Below are 14,542 nucleotides of genomic sequence, written 5' to 3'. Positions count from 1 at the left end.
TCAATCGCCATAAGTTTTTTTTATCATTCTTTTTGCATAATGGTTTCCTAAATTGTGGTTTCACCATTCAGATGGCTCAAAAAGAAATAGAAGCAACTAACTAAGCCTTATAGACACTGGTCAAAATTGGCTCATTCGCAAAGATTCCGAAAAAAATAATGGAAGTTTGTGCTTAGTAAGTTTTTTCCCTGTGATTCGTGTTAGCTATAGAAACTGTAGAGTTCTACAGGTATGACTTTTGTGTTTCACTTACTGCTGTGAATTGTCTGCAGACGACAGAAGAGTGAATGTGACCGAAATGCATTTGCACATTTAGGGCCTGATGGCAGCCGCCCACGAATATCTTTGCACCTTGAAGGTAACCCCTCTGACAGTAGTTTCCTTGAAGGTGCAGAGATGACCGTTGGGCTGGTGGTGATCTCTAAATTTGACAGACGATACTGCATCATCAGGGTGGCAGAGGTAATGTCCTCTGCCACCCTGACAACAGAGTACAGTCCGTCAATCTTAAAATCAGGTCCTTAATTTCTTTTCTGCATAGTGAACATTGTTATGTATGGGGAAAATCCCGTCTCCCACAGCCTCCTAATATAGGAGTGCATGGATTTTGTGAATTTCACAATTAAGTGTGAAATAGAAAGAAAAACAATTTGGAATGTTTCCACCACCTTTCCGATGGCCACACCTTGACATTTCGTGGGAATACCCATGTTCCCCCGATGCTAACTTAAGATTTACCACAGCAGAACTATTTTATTATCAGAATCAGCTGCCTAGTTGTATCCAAGCTGCTTAAAACCCGAAGTAAACTAAATAAAAAATATAAAAAAGGACAAGCAACATCCACTTCATAACACACAACTCACCCTAGGTCTTTTATCACCGATCCAATCAATAAGCAAAACCACTAGGGCTCCACCTACCAACTAAAGAACTTCCGCTCTTTGGCAGTATGGATTCCAAGCAAAACAGTGGATTAATAACATTTGAGAGGTGCAATATTTCTCAAAACTGCTGTAGTGAAGAATGAAGAGAAAAGGGAAGGTTGAGCCTTCCTTCCATAAAATGGAAGCAAGCTTTTTGAGAAGTTTTTTTTTGCTTGATGAGTGGTGGAGTGTTGTGCTCATAATATAACTGAATTGTAAAATTATTGTTAGTAAGACATTTGCTAGTGATAAGTGTCTCTTCCGCGAGGCCCAAATGCATCTCTTTTCTTGTGATAAACAGGTATACAAAATGCATTAATTTGACATGAACTCTCTTCCTTTTGTTGTTTTAGAAGCTGGGGTTTTTGCATCTCCGGTGTCGTTTTCTGCTGGTCTCACTCAGAAACCTTTCCCTGCTGAGGTGGGAGTTATCCGTTTCAACAAAGTATTAGTGAACGATGGAGATCATTACAGCCCAGATACAGGTAACCTTACCCCTCTGTTACATTACGTAAAGTTCTTTAAAGATGTATAAGGATAACTGCATAGAAGCACTCTACCAAACCATGAATTTGCACTACCAATGCAGTCCTATACAGGGGCATATGTTCTAAAGGAAGTGGCAGCCAGCAATGGAAATATGATAAAACTGAGAATTGGGGCCTTCATGTTTTTCTCAGCTTCTTCATGTTGCCTCTCAAAGTTAGTGATACAGACGAGGTGGCATGCGTAAACGCGTACATAAAATTATGCAGTTATGTTTGAGTGGGAACTTCTAATACCAGCTGAATACACAAGGGCTCAGGGTGGGGGGGTAGTTTACCCCCCAAAAAGTGTGAATCTATGTTTAGACATGCATCTGCTGGTACCTGAACTTTATAACGTTTCTAAATTCCCCAAAATTCGAGGCTTATGTCAAGAAATTTTGGACATTTCCTGGCATACGTCTTTTTGACATATGTAAACGAGTTTTTGTCAAATGTGAAATTTCACACATATTTTTCTTTTCTTATTTTCAAATGTGGCAAATTTGCACGTGAAATGTTCCTATAATCTCAGCCTCTTGCAAATAGGGGTTTCCCAAACTAGTCTTTCTGCATCCTACACCCTGATCATTGAGTTTTTATGTGCCTAGACCTAGAGGGTGTTGTTTCCAATTGCAAATGAATGTGAATACCAACAAATGTGTTCATGACTTCCTAACTCTTTTATAGGAACAAAAATCTCCCCATCCTCATGTGTCGGTTTTGACTGAAACATACACAAATCATTCATAATTTTTGCAGTAGGAAAACACATTTGCACAGACGAAAATTTGCAGATCCCTATTTGTAAATCATTATCTGGATTTTAGGTGTGCGGTAGCCGCTTTTCTTTTTGCACACAATTTACACTTACTAGGGGGAAAGACTTGTGAATCTTAAACCTAGAAAATCAAGGATCAGGAAAAATATAAATAAGGTAGCCATCATGAGGATCAGTTCCCAGCCTCTGCTCACTCTTCTGCATCAGCAAAAGATCGTGGAATACCGTGGAATCTCAATAAGATATTATCACTGCTTTAAGTACTGCTGTGCCACACCAATGTCATATTGTGTGCTATACAAATGGCAATAACAAAATGCAATGTGGTGCACAGCAAAAACTATGTAAAATGAGTATTAGACTTTACACCAAAAACCCACTAAAAACACCTAGGTGTGCTTCACATAAAGGTCGTGTTAGGTGAGGTCCAGAAAGAGTATTTATAGCACAATGTATGCATCTCTATTATAGCATTATTGTCCGCCATAACGGGCTATACTGGCCATTAAAGGACCGCTCCAGCATTAAATCTGGAAAAGGATGGGCAGCTGCTTGTATCAAAAAATAGTTTTGGGATTTGAGAAAAAGGGAAACATTATTGCACTAAATGTTGCAGGAAGCTTTTCAAGTACATTTTCAGTCCTTCTTGCACCTTCTGCAACTCTGGCAGGCAGCCGTAGTCCACATATCTGAAGCCTTTTCTTGCCAGCCTCAATTACTGTAAAATGTGACCAGCTTAACCTAAACCAAAGATTACTTCTGACTTAACCACCAAATAGTGTCCAATATATCTCCTTCTCATTGATTACATCCCCAGGTAGCCTACCTTACAGACTGTATCATTGAATTATCCTGAAATTACAAGTCCCAGTGTCCCCATGGATAAAGATTTAGGCCCTAATTTACGTAAAAGTTGCAAATGCAGCACAGCAAGCAAAGTTTCTGTGCTGTATTGCAAGAAAATGAGAGCGCAGAACTGCGCCATATCTATTAAGATGTGGTGCAATTCTGCTCTCTCCCTGCCCTGGTACGCGTTTTATGTCATGTGTCACCACAGACATTGTTCCACCATAATACAAGAGTGGCTGTGTTGTGGGAGGCATAGGTTTCGTGCTTGAAGGGGTCCGTTCAAGTACAAAAACCATACTTTAAGGCGTTTCCACTTTGTATGTGTATTGTACCAAGCAGCATACATGCAAACTGGGAGAAACAAAGAGAAATAAAAACCTTTCTTCTTGTTACGTTTATCGAGAAGGTGCAGGATTCAGGCACAAATCCCTCTGTATAATTCTTTGGAAGTAGGAATTTGTGTCAAAACTCATGACTGGTTGCACAGAAACACCCATGCATCACCCATGGAATGCCCACTTGACACAAAGGGGCATATTTATTCTCCGTTTGCGCCGAATTTGTGTCGTTTTTTTCAACGCAAATTCGACGCAAAACTAACTCCATATTTATACTTTGGCGTTAGACGCGTCTAGCGCCAAAGTTCATGGAGTTAGCGTCATTTTTTGGCGTGAACACCTTCCTTGCGTTAATGAGATGCAAGGTAGGCGTTCCCGTCTAAAAAAATGACTCCGATGCATATGCGTCGGATTTATACTCACGGGCAAAATTCACGACCGGGAGTGGGCGGGTCAAAAAAAATGACGTACGGCCGCTTTTGCGCCGTTTTTTAGCGCCTGCAAAAGGCAGGCGTTAAGGGACCTGTGGGCTCTGAAGGACGCCCGGGAGTGGGCGGGTCAAAAAAACCCGCATTTGCGCCTCTTTTTAACGCCTGGGTCAGGGCAGGCGTTAAGGGACCTGTGGGCTCAGAATGAGCCCAGAGGTGCCCTCCCCTGCCCCCAGGGACACCCCCTGCCACCCTTGCCCACCCCAGGAGGACACCCAAGGATGGAGGGACCCATCCCAGGGAAGAAAAGGTAAGTTGGGGTAAGTATATATATTTTTTTTTTTGTGGCATAGGGGGGGCCTGATTTGTGCCCCCTTTCATGCCACTATGCCCAATGACCATGCCCAGGGGACATAAGTCCCCTGGGCATGGCCACTGGGCAAGGGGGCATGACTCCTGTCTTTGCTAAGACAGGAGTCATGTTAATGGCGCCTGGGCGCCAAAAAAAAAATGGCGCAAATCGGGTTGAGGCGATTTTTTTGCCTCAGCCTGACTTGCCCCATTTTTGGACGCCCAAACGCCATTTTTCCCTACGCCGGCGCTGCCTGGTGTACGTCGTTTTTTTTGACGCACACCAGGCAGCGCCGGTCGGCTGACGCCGGCTAACGCCATTCAATAAATACGGCGCCCGCATGGCGCTTCAGAATGGCATTAGCCGGCGCAAATTTTTTTGACGCAAAACTGCGTTAGCGCAGTTTTGCGTCAAAAAGTATAAATACGGGCCAAAGTGTCTCAAAGAAGTGCATTGTGCTGCTTTTTTAACTTTGGCTTTCAATCTGCAGCAAATTGTAAATCCCACCACAACTCTTCGCATCTGCTTTACGTTAAAAAACGTAACACAAACTCGGTGCAAAGTATTTGTAAATTTGTGTCTGAATTAACATGATCCAAACAGTAAAAGGAAATAGTAAGGTTTCAGTGTCCTCAAAAACAACTTGGGGCATATTTATGTGTTTGGGGGTTCAGAGCAGTGCAGCAAGTCCTTGTCCTTTCCCCCTGTGCTGACGCCCTTTTGGCTGCCTAGCACCAACACAGACACCCTTGCACCATGGCGCAAGGGAACCTGCATTGCATGCAGGATTATTTTTGTGCAGTAAGGGGGACCTTCATGCACAAAACAATCATGAGAGGCATTTTCCATGCAGCCCACATAGAAAGAGGAGGAAACGAGGAGAAATAAAGATATCACTCCCATTACGCCTTTTCTAGGTAGGCGTAAGATTTTGGTGCATTCTCAAATTTACAAGTCCTTGTAAAGCTGGGAATGTGTCAAATGCATGGGAGTTGCTTGGGAACACCCACTGCAACGCGCATGGGAGGCCTACCCAGGGCAGAATAAGACAAAGCAGCAATTTGCGCTGCATTGCCTTACTCCATATTTTTGAAGTTATTCAAAGCCACGCAAAGTGGCTTTGCGTGGCTTCAGAAATATGACTTAGTGGTTTGTGGTATGCATGTACATGTTGTGTGGTGCAAGCATGGTACAACAACTCATAGATATGCCTCTTCATTCGTAAGCAGTATCCGGGCATCCTTCACAGAGACAAAGGCTAGTTTGAAACTTAAGCTGCAGGTATTCGCTCATTTGGAAAACAAATGTGTTGCACCTCATTCAATGCATTTGAAGGCACTTTCCTGTACAGGCAACAGGTATTGTCTGTGCTTCAGCATTTGGCTGAAAAGCTTACCTGGAGCAGGACAGCACATGCCGTGGAGCAGCAAAACAGCTGGGCCTAGAAACTTCAAACAGACATTTGGTGTAACTTAACGTGCTTTATAAGCTAAGGCTGTGACCTCTGAACCTAAAATTAAGGTTTCAAAACAACTCAGATGCCCTGCAAGAGAGAGGTTTTACTTCTAACAGTTTTCAGCCCAACGATTTTCATTACCTACAGGCAGTAAATCTTGTAAGGCACGTTTTACTCTTTTCATGTTCCCAGATCAGCCCAGGAAAGACTCGTGGCTTCATATTACGTAAAACCTTCACTTGCACATAAAAAAGGGAGATAAATTTTGCGCTATTGTTGCCTGTTGTTTAAGCACCAATGGAGCTAACAGATTTGAACCCTGTCCAAATTATTAAAGTTTTCAATCAAAGATTACGACCATGAAGGCATTACATATTATATACAACATATTTTTTTCCTCACACATTTTATGTGTATGAACAAGGTGTTTTTTTTATTTTAAAAAAAGCACATTCGTTCCATAATTCAGTTAAAAAAGAAATTGGAGAAAACTGATTTTAGTGCAGTTTTTGCTCCTGAAGTAAAAATAAATCGTGCTATCGGAGCTGACTTCAAACATTGTCCATCTTTCACATGCAAACACAGCTAAGTTGTAAGTTCAGCTAACTTATGTTTTTATCTAACCTTGAGGCCCATCTTTATGGGCTTTTGGCGCAGGGCAGCGAGGGCAGCGCAGCAAGTCATCTTGCTGCGCTGCCCTGCATCAAAGTGAAAGGGCAGAATAGCAGCGTATACAGCACATTCCTGTCCTTTGTCACTGCGCTGGCGCAGTTTTTGGTAGCCTTGCGCCAATGCAGGTACCATTGCACCACCGTGAAAGGGTGTCTGCGTTCTAGGCAGGATTGTTATTGTGCAGGAAGGGGGAACCGTCCTGCACAAAAACACTCCGGAGAGGCTTTTTCCTCTTTCTATGTGCGCTGCATTCTGCAGCACACATAAAAAGAGGAACAACGAGGAGAAAGAAAGATATTTCTCCTTGATGCGCCTCGTCTGGGAAGGCATAAGGTTTTGGCGCATCCCCAGATTTATAAGGTCTTGTAAATCTGGGGATTTGTCAAAATCCATGGGTATTACGTGGAAACACCCACCTCAACACCCATGGATCGTCTCCCTTGCACAGAGTAAGGCAACACAGCGATTTGCGCTGTCTTACTCCACATTCGTCCCATTGCGTGTCCTCATAGATATGATTTCAAGGTGTGCACCGCCATTGCTTCACAAAAAGTGATGTATTGGTGGCACAAGGTGCTCATAAATATGCCCCTTAGTGTGGAAAATATCTACAACAGAAACACCTAAATTGTGCGAAGTAGATCTGCTCTTTTTGTTTGAACTAATGTACAAGTTTACAGTTTTCGGCTCATGTGCAGTTGTACCCAAAGTGATTAGTCAACCATAGAACATTTCCCATGAATGCAATAGTTTCAAATCATGTTGCTATATACATATCTACGTTTAAGTTTGTAGATCAAGCCCTCGAAATACATTTAAAGTTGGATGATCAGATATATCTTCATGCAATCTGAAATGGCTGCTTAATTTGTTATAATTCAGTACGTTGGCACTTTCACATTTTCATTGTGTGACACAAACAGTGGGAAAGTACAATGTTCAAACTCTCAACATTATTACAAATGAGCAGCGCTACAAACTCTGACATTTGGCTAGGAAATGGTGTCTGACATTGCTTAAGGGTGCTTAAGAAAATGGAGTATAAGCTGAGGAGAGTTAGAAGCCACCTCAAATAATAATCAAAATCTTTGTTAGGGTGAACCACAAAAGTTACTTAATAAACCTTTGCTTAACCCACTGGTAGCGTGGTACAAAAGCAGTGAGACTTAACTTAGAGGCAATGTGTAAAGCATTTTACGGCAACACAACATATGGCACCAATATTACAATAATCCAATCAGTGGAACTAGAGTTATGACTTTTTAAAGTTTATGTTGAAACTCGTGCCAAAAGGCACAACATGCCAACTGTAAGTATGTGGTCGTGTGGCTCCTGTACAAAGTCAAACGTTGAGGCTGACAGCAAAGGAGCGCAGTCAGGTACGGGACAAGGTGTTGCCCATTAGGAGTTGTACCTTTTGTTCTTGTTGCTGTGTGGTACTTCAATGTGAGGCTCTGTGTCACGCTGCTTCAGGTCCATCAAGTTGCTGATCAGGAGCTGTGAGGTGCTGTGATGTGAAGCTATGCATAGCTTTTCATTTGACCCAGTGAGATGCTGATCAGGAGTTGCCTGGTATTGTGTGATACAAGGCCCTATGTCATCCTGTATGATTCTGTGTGGTATCTGGTGAAGCTGCCTATAAGGAGCTGTGAAGAGCTGCAATGCGAGGCTCTGTCATTCTGCACCATCCTGCATCGGATCCTGTGAAGATGCTGATTAGGAGCTGCGAGGTTCTGCAATGCAAGGTCCTAAGTCTTTCTACTTTGCACTGCGTCTGAGCTGGTAAAATATTCAGTTGAGCAGGGAGAAGACTACTCTGATGACAGCCAAGGTCCAGGACCTTGAGGACAGCACCTGGGAATCAGGACTCACTCCCACAGATGCCGAGCAGACGAAGTCAGGTCTAGTTGGGTATGGTCAGCAGGAAAGCAGGAGAGCTCTCTGGAAGCTTGTTGTGTTCCTGTAGGTCAAAAAGGAGGTGAGCCAACTGATCCTTGGAATCAGTTCTGTGGGCCCGGTTTCAAGTCAAGCAGGTCCAATTTTCATTTTTCAGAAAGTATGGCAGTCCTTCTTCTGAATCTACTCAGGTCCTGGAGTGTTCTCATTTTCAGGCTCTGATGATGTCACATTTATTCCCAGCGTCAGTCTGTGGATGTGGGGGGGACACCCCTTTGTCTGTTCCTAAAACTGGTTCTGGTCAGTTATTCCCTTTCCCTGGCTTTGGCTCAAGTGTGTCTATTGAAACAAAGGGCAGGCAGTCCCAGGTGTGAGCAGCAGCTGCTATTGACACAGGGTGTAAGGAAATGCCTTCCTTGGCATGGTTACCCCCAGACTTTTTGACTTTTGTTTATGCCAGTTATGATTGAAAGTGTGCTGGGACCCTGCTAACCAGGCCCCAGCACCAGTGTTCTTTCCCTAAACTGTACCTTTGTTCCCACAGTTGGCACCGCCCTGGCACACAGATAAGTCCCTTGTAAATGGTACCCCTGGTACCAAGGGCACTGTTGCCAGGGAAGGTCTATAAGGGCTGCAGCATGTCTTATGCCACCCTCACTCACCACATGCACTCTGCCCCACAGCTTGTGTGTGCTGGTGGGGAGAAATGACTAAGTCGACATGGCACTCTCCTCAGAGTGCCATGCCCACCTCTCACTGCCTGTGGCATAGGAAAGTCACCCCTGTAGCAGGCCTTACAGCCCTAAGGCAGGGTGCACTATACCACAGGTGAGGGTATAAGTGCATGAGCACTATGCCCCTACAGTTTCTACACAAAACCTTAGACATTGTAAGTGCAGGGTAGCCATAAAGAGTATATGGTCTGGGAGTTTGTCAAACACGAACTCCACAGTTCCATAAAGGCTACACTGAAATCTGGGAAGTTTGGTATCAAACTTTCTCAGCACAACAAATGCACACTAATGCCAGTGTGGGGTGTATTGTAAAATACACCCAGAGGGCATTTCAGAGATGCCCCCTGAATACCAGTCCGACTCCTAGTGCTAGGCTGACCAGTTTCTGCCAGCCTGCCACAACCAGACGAGTTTATGGCCACATGGGGAGAGTGCCTTTGTCACTCTGGGGCCAGGAACAAAGCCTGTACTGGGTGGAGGTGCTTCTCACCACCCCCTGCAGGAAATGTAACACCTGGCGACAACTGACTTGGCCCCAGCCCTACCGGCCTGTCTCCAGACTCAAAGAACCTGCACAGCGACATATCCGACAGGGACCAGCAACCTCTGAGGACTCAGAGGACTGCCCTGAACCCGAAGGACCATGAAACTCCAGAGAACAGCGGCACTGTTCACAAACTGCGACATTTTTGCAACTTTAAAGCAACTTTGAAAGAACTCTCTCTTCCTGCCGGAAGCATGAGACTTCTCACTCTGCACCCGATGCCCCGGCTCAAGCTCCAGAGAACAAACACCGCAGAGGGGACTCCCAGGCGACTCTGACAATGTGAGTAATCTGAGTCGACCCCCCTGCACCCCCACAGCGATGCCTGCAGAGAGGATCCAGAGGCTCCCCCTGACCGAGACTGCCTGGTAACAAGGAACCCGATGCCTGGAACAAGCACTGCACCCGCAGCCCCCAGGACCAGCAGGCGGCCCTCTTCCTAGCACAGTTGGTGGCTGGCCCGAGAAGCCCCCCTGTACCCTGCCCGCATCGCCTAAGTGACTCCCGGGTCCCTCCATTGCTTTCAATAGCAAACCGGATGCCTAATTTGCACACTGCACCTGGCCGCCCCTGTGCCGCTGAGGGTGTGTTTTGTGTGCCTGTTTGTGTCCACCCCAGTACTCTACAAAACCCTCCTGGTCTGCTCCCCGAGGACACAGGTACTTACCTGCTAGCAGTCTGGAACCAGAGCACCCCTGTTCTCTATAGGCGCATATGTGTTTTGGGCCCTCCTTTGTCCTCTGCACCTGACCAGCCCTGTGTTGCTGATGCGGTGACTTTGGGGTTGCCTTGAACCTCCGAATGTGGGCTGCCTATGCCCAGGAGACTGACTGTGTAAGTGCTTTACTTACCTGCAAAACCTAACCAAACTTACCTCCCCAGGAACTGTTGATTTTTGCATTGTGTCCACTTTTAAAATAGCTTATTGCCATTTTAACCTATACTGGGTGTACTACTGCTTTAATTCAAAGTTCCATACTTACCTGTGTGAAGTACCTTGCATTTTAGGTGCTTACCTCAAATCTTGAATCTTGTGGTTCTAAAATAAATTAAGAAAATATATTTTTCTATTTAAAAACTATTGGCCTGGAGTTAAGTTTTTGAGTGTGTGTTCCTCATTTATTGCCTGTGTGTGTACAACAAATGCTTAACATTACCCTCTGATAAGCCTACTGCTCAACCACACTACCACAAAATAGAGCATTAGAATTATCTAATTTTGCCACTATCGAACCTCTAAGGGGAACCCTTGGACTCGGTGCACACTATCTCTCATTTTGAGATAGTATATACAGAGCCAACTTCCTACATTGGTAGCAGTGGTGGGATCTAAGACTTTGAATTTGCTGGACTACACAGCCAATACCTGATCACATGACTAAATTCCAAAAGTTGTCATTAGAAACAGTTTTTTTGCAATTTGAACTATTTTTCTAAATTTTTAAAAGTCCTACTAGGGCCTTGTGCAAGTCCATGTTAGCATTTCTTTTAGCGTTTAAAAGTTTGTAAAAGTTTGGATTTAAGTTCTAGAAGTAGTTTTTAGATTCTTAAAAAGTAATCCCAACTTTTAGAGTGATAATGTCTAGCACAGATGGTGGTGGAACTCAACCTCACCCCTTACCTGCATCTAGAGATGTCAGAGTTAAGGACTCTCTGTAAGCTAAAAAAGATAAAGGCTGGGTCCAACCCTACCAAAGTAAAGCTCCAGGAGCTTTTGGCAGAGTTCACCCCTCTGAGGATACTCCTTCAGATGGGGAAGTTAGTGAACAGGAGGAAGATCTCCCCCCGCCTGTCCTAACCAGGGAGAACAGGGTTCCTCAAACTCTGACTCCACAAATCATAGTCAGAGAGACCGGTTCTTCCACAGGGGAGACCATTACCTCTGGAAGCATTGAGGGCAGCCTCAATGAAGATGACCTTCTGTTAGCCAGGATGGTCAAAAGGTTGGCTTTGGAGAAGCAGCTCCTAGCCATAGAAAGGGAAAGGCAAAAGATGGGTTTAGCTCCCATCAATGGTAGCAGCAACATAACTAGGGTCAGAGAGAATACTGACATCCTAAAAATCCCCAAAGGGATTGTAACAAAATATGAAGATGGTGATGACAACACCAAATAGTTCACAGCTTTTGAGAGGGCTTGTGCAACCAGAAAAGTAAACAGATCTCACTGGGGTGCTCTCCTTTGGGAAATGTTCACTGGAAAGTGTAGGGGTGGACTCCTCACACTCTCTGGTAAAGATGCAGACTCATATGACCTCATGAAGGCTACCCTGATTGAGGGCTTTGGATTCTCAACTGAGGAGTACAGGGTTAGGTTCAGGGGGGCTTAAAAATCCTCGAGCCAAACCTGGGTTGATTTTGTTGACTTCTCAGTCAAAACACTAGATGGTTGGATAAATGGCAATGGTGTAAATGATTATGATGGGCCGTATAACTTGTTTATGAAAGAACATCTGTCAAGTAATTGTTTCAATGACAAAATGCATCAACATCTGGTAGACTTAGGTCCAATTTCTCCAAAGAAAGGTCCAAAGAAGGCAGACCATTGGGTCAAGACTAGGGTGACCAAGACTTTCACAGGGGGTGACCAAATGAAAGGGGTCACAAAGCCTCTCCAGGGGAGGAGTAGTGAGACATCCAAGGGAAAAAGTAAAGAGACTTCTACAGGGCCCCAAAAACCTGCTCAGGAGGGTGGGCCCGAGCCTCTTCACAATCTTCAAATGGGCCTAAGGGTAAAAACTTTGATCCCAAGAAGGCCTAGTGTTGAATCTGTAGTCAGCATGGACACCAAACTGGAGACAAGGCCTGTCCCAAGAAAAGTTCCACAACAACTACTCCAGTTAGCACTGGAATAGCCAGTCTCCAGGTGGGATCAACAGTGTGCCAATCAGGGTTCACACTAAAGCTACATTAGTCTCTGAGGGTCGGGTGGATTTAGCCACACTTGCTGCCTGGCCGCCTAACATGCAAAAATACAGGCAACAGCTCTTAATCAATGGGAGTAGAGTAGAAGCCCTGAGGGATACAGGTGCCAGTGTCACAATGGTGTCAGACAGACTGGTTTCCCCAGGATAGCACCTAGCTGGACAGACATATCCAGTCACTAATGCTGACAATCAAACAAAAGTCCATCCCATGGCAATGGTAACTTTAGAATGGGGAGGGGTCACTGGCCTGAAACAGGCGGTAGTCTCCTCTGCAATTCCAGTAGAATGTCTGCTAGGGAATGATCTGGAGTCCTCAGCATGGGGTAGAGCTCAAGAGCCATGCTGGGTATCCCTGAATTGGTGTGTCTCAAGACAAGGGCACAAAGCAGGGCTCAAGGTAAAAAAGAAGCGTTGGAGTCTGGAATAATGGCCCAACCTTCCAAGAGAAAAGGAAAGAAGACTGGGGAACCAGCTTCAATCCAGCAAAAGAAACCAAACCTCTCTTCCCAGGAAGATGTTCTATCTCCTGAGGGAACTGAGTCCATGGAGCTGGAGCCTTACCAGGTTGAGCTCTTGGGCCCAGGGGGACCCTCTAGGAAACAGCTGTGCAAGGGGCAAGACACTTGTCCCTCTCTTGAAGGCCTAAGACAGAAAGCAGCTCAGCAAGAAAAAGGAAGTGTCAGTGGAACCCACAGGGTCTATTGGGAAGATGGACTCCTTTACACTGAGGCAAGAGATCCCAAACCTGGTGCCACTAGGAGAGTGGTAGTGCCTCAGGAGTTTAGGGAGTTCATTCTGACCTTAGCCCATGACATTCCCATTGCTGGGCATTTGGGACAAACCAAGACATGGGAGAGATTAGTCAACCATTTCTTCCGACCCAATATGTCCCAGAAGGTAAAGGAGTTTTGCACCTCCTGTGTCACCTGTCAAGTCAGTGGTAAGACAGGTGGCCAACCAAAGGCCCCCCTCATTCCACTTCCAGAGGTGAGGGTCCCCTTTGAGAGAGTGGGAGTGGACATAGTGGGTCCGCTGGAACCTCCCATAGCATCAGGAAACCAATATATCCTGGTAGTAGTGGATCATGCTACCAGGTACCCTGAAGCAATTCCCCTTAGGTCCACAACTGCCCTTGCAGTAGCCAAAGCACTCATTGGTATTTTTACCAGAGTGGGATTTCCTAAGGAGGTGGTTTCTGACAGATGTACCAACTTCACGTCAGCTTACTTAAAGCACATGTGGAATGAGTGTGGGGTGACTAATAAATTCACCACACCATACCATCCACAAACCAGTGGTCTTGTGGAGAGATTTAACAAGACATTGAAGGGCATGATCATGGGGCTTCCTGAAAAACTCTAAAGGAGATGGGATGTCCTCTTGCCATGTCTGCTTTTCACCTACAGAGAGGTGCCACAGAAGGGAGTAAGGTTTTCCCCCTTTGAGCTTGTGTTTGGCCATCCTGTTAGGGGACCACTGGCACTTGTAAAAGAAGGCTGGGAGAGACCTCTCCATGAGCCTAAACAAGATGTGGTGGACTATGTACTAGACCTAAGTTCAAGGATGGTAGAATACATGGATAAGGCAAGCAAAAACATTGAGGCCAGCCAACAACTCCAGAAGATGTGGTATGACCAAAGGGCTGCTATGGTTGAGTTTCAGCCAGGGCATAAAGTCTGGGTTCTGGAGCCTGTGGCTCCCAGGGCACTTCAGGACAGATGGAATGGCCCTTACCCAGTTCTAGAAAAGAAGAGTCAGGTCACCTACCTGGTGGACCTAGGCACTAGCAGGACCTCCAAGAGGGTGATCCATGTTAACCGCCTCAAACTCTTTCATGACAGGGCAGATGTAAACATGTTAATGTTTACAGATGAGGACCAGGAAGCAGAGAGTGAACCTCTCCTTGATTGCCTCTCCACTGACCCTAAAGATGGCTCAGTAGATGGAACGATCTATTCAAGCACCCTCTCTGACCCACAGCAGGCTGACTGCAGGCAAGCCCTCCAGCAGTTTGCTGAGCTCTTTTCTTTGACCCCTGGTCAGACACACCTGTATACCCATGATGTGGACACATGAGACAGTATGCCTGTCAAGAGTAAAATATTCAGACAGTCTGA

General features: G+C 45.2%; 1 protein-coding gene across 1 annotated transcript in view; it reads left to right on the top strand.

The window, feature by feature from the left end:
* Positions 1-14,542, top strand: part of EMILIN2 (elastin microfibril interfacer 2) — a 229,160-nt gene that overhangs the window by 180,403 nt on the left and 34,215 nt on the right. The window contains exon 7 of the mRNA XM_069219966.1: positions 1,280-1,411. Within this exon, the coding sequence (XP_069076067.1) occupies positions 1,280-1,411 (132 nt within the window). The remainder of the gene's footprint in view (positions 1-1,279; positions 1,412-14,542) is intronic.

This window comes from Pleurodeles waltl, chromosome 2_2 (assembly GCF_031143425.1).
Source record: "Pleurodeles waltl isolate 20211129_DDA chromosome 2_2, aPleWal1.hap1.20221129, whole genome shotgun sequence".
Taxonomy (NCBI): Eukaryota; Metazoa; Chordata; class Amphibia; order Caudata; family Salamandridae; genus Pleurodeles; species Pleurodeles waltl.
The sequence above is the reverse complement of the archived record's forward strand: the minus strand, read 5'-3'. Positions and strand labels throughout refer to the sequence as shown.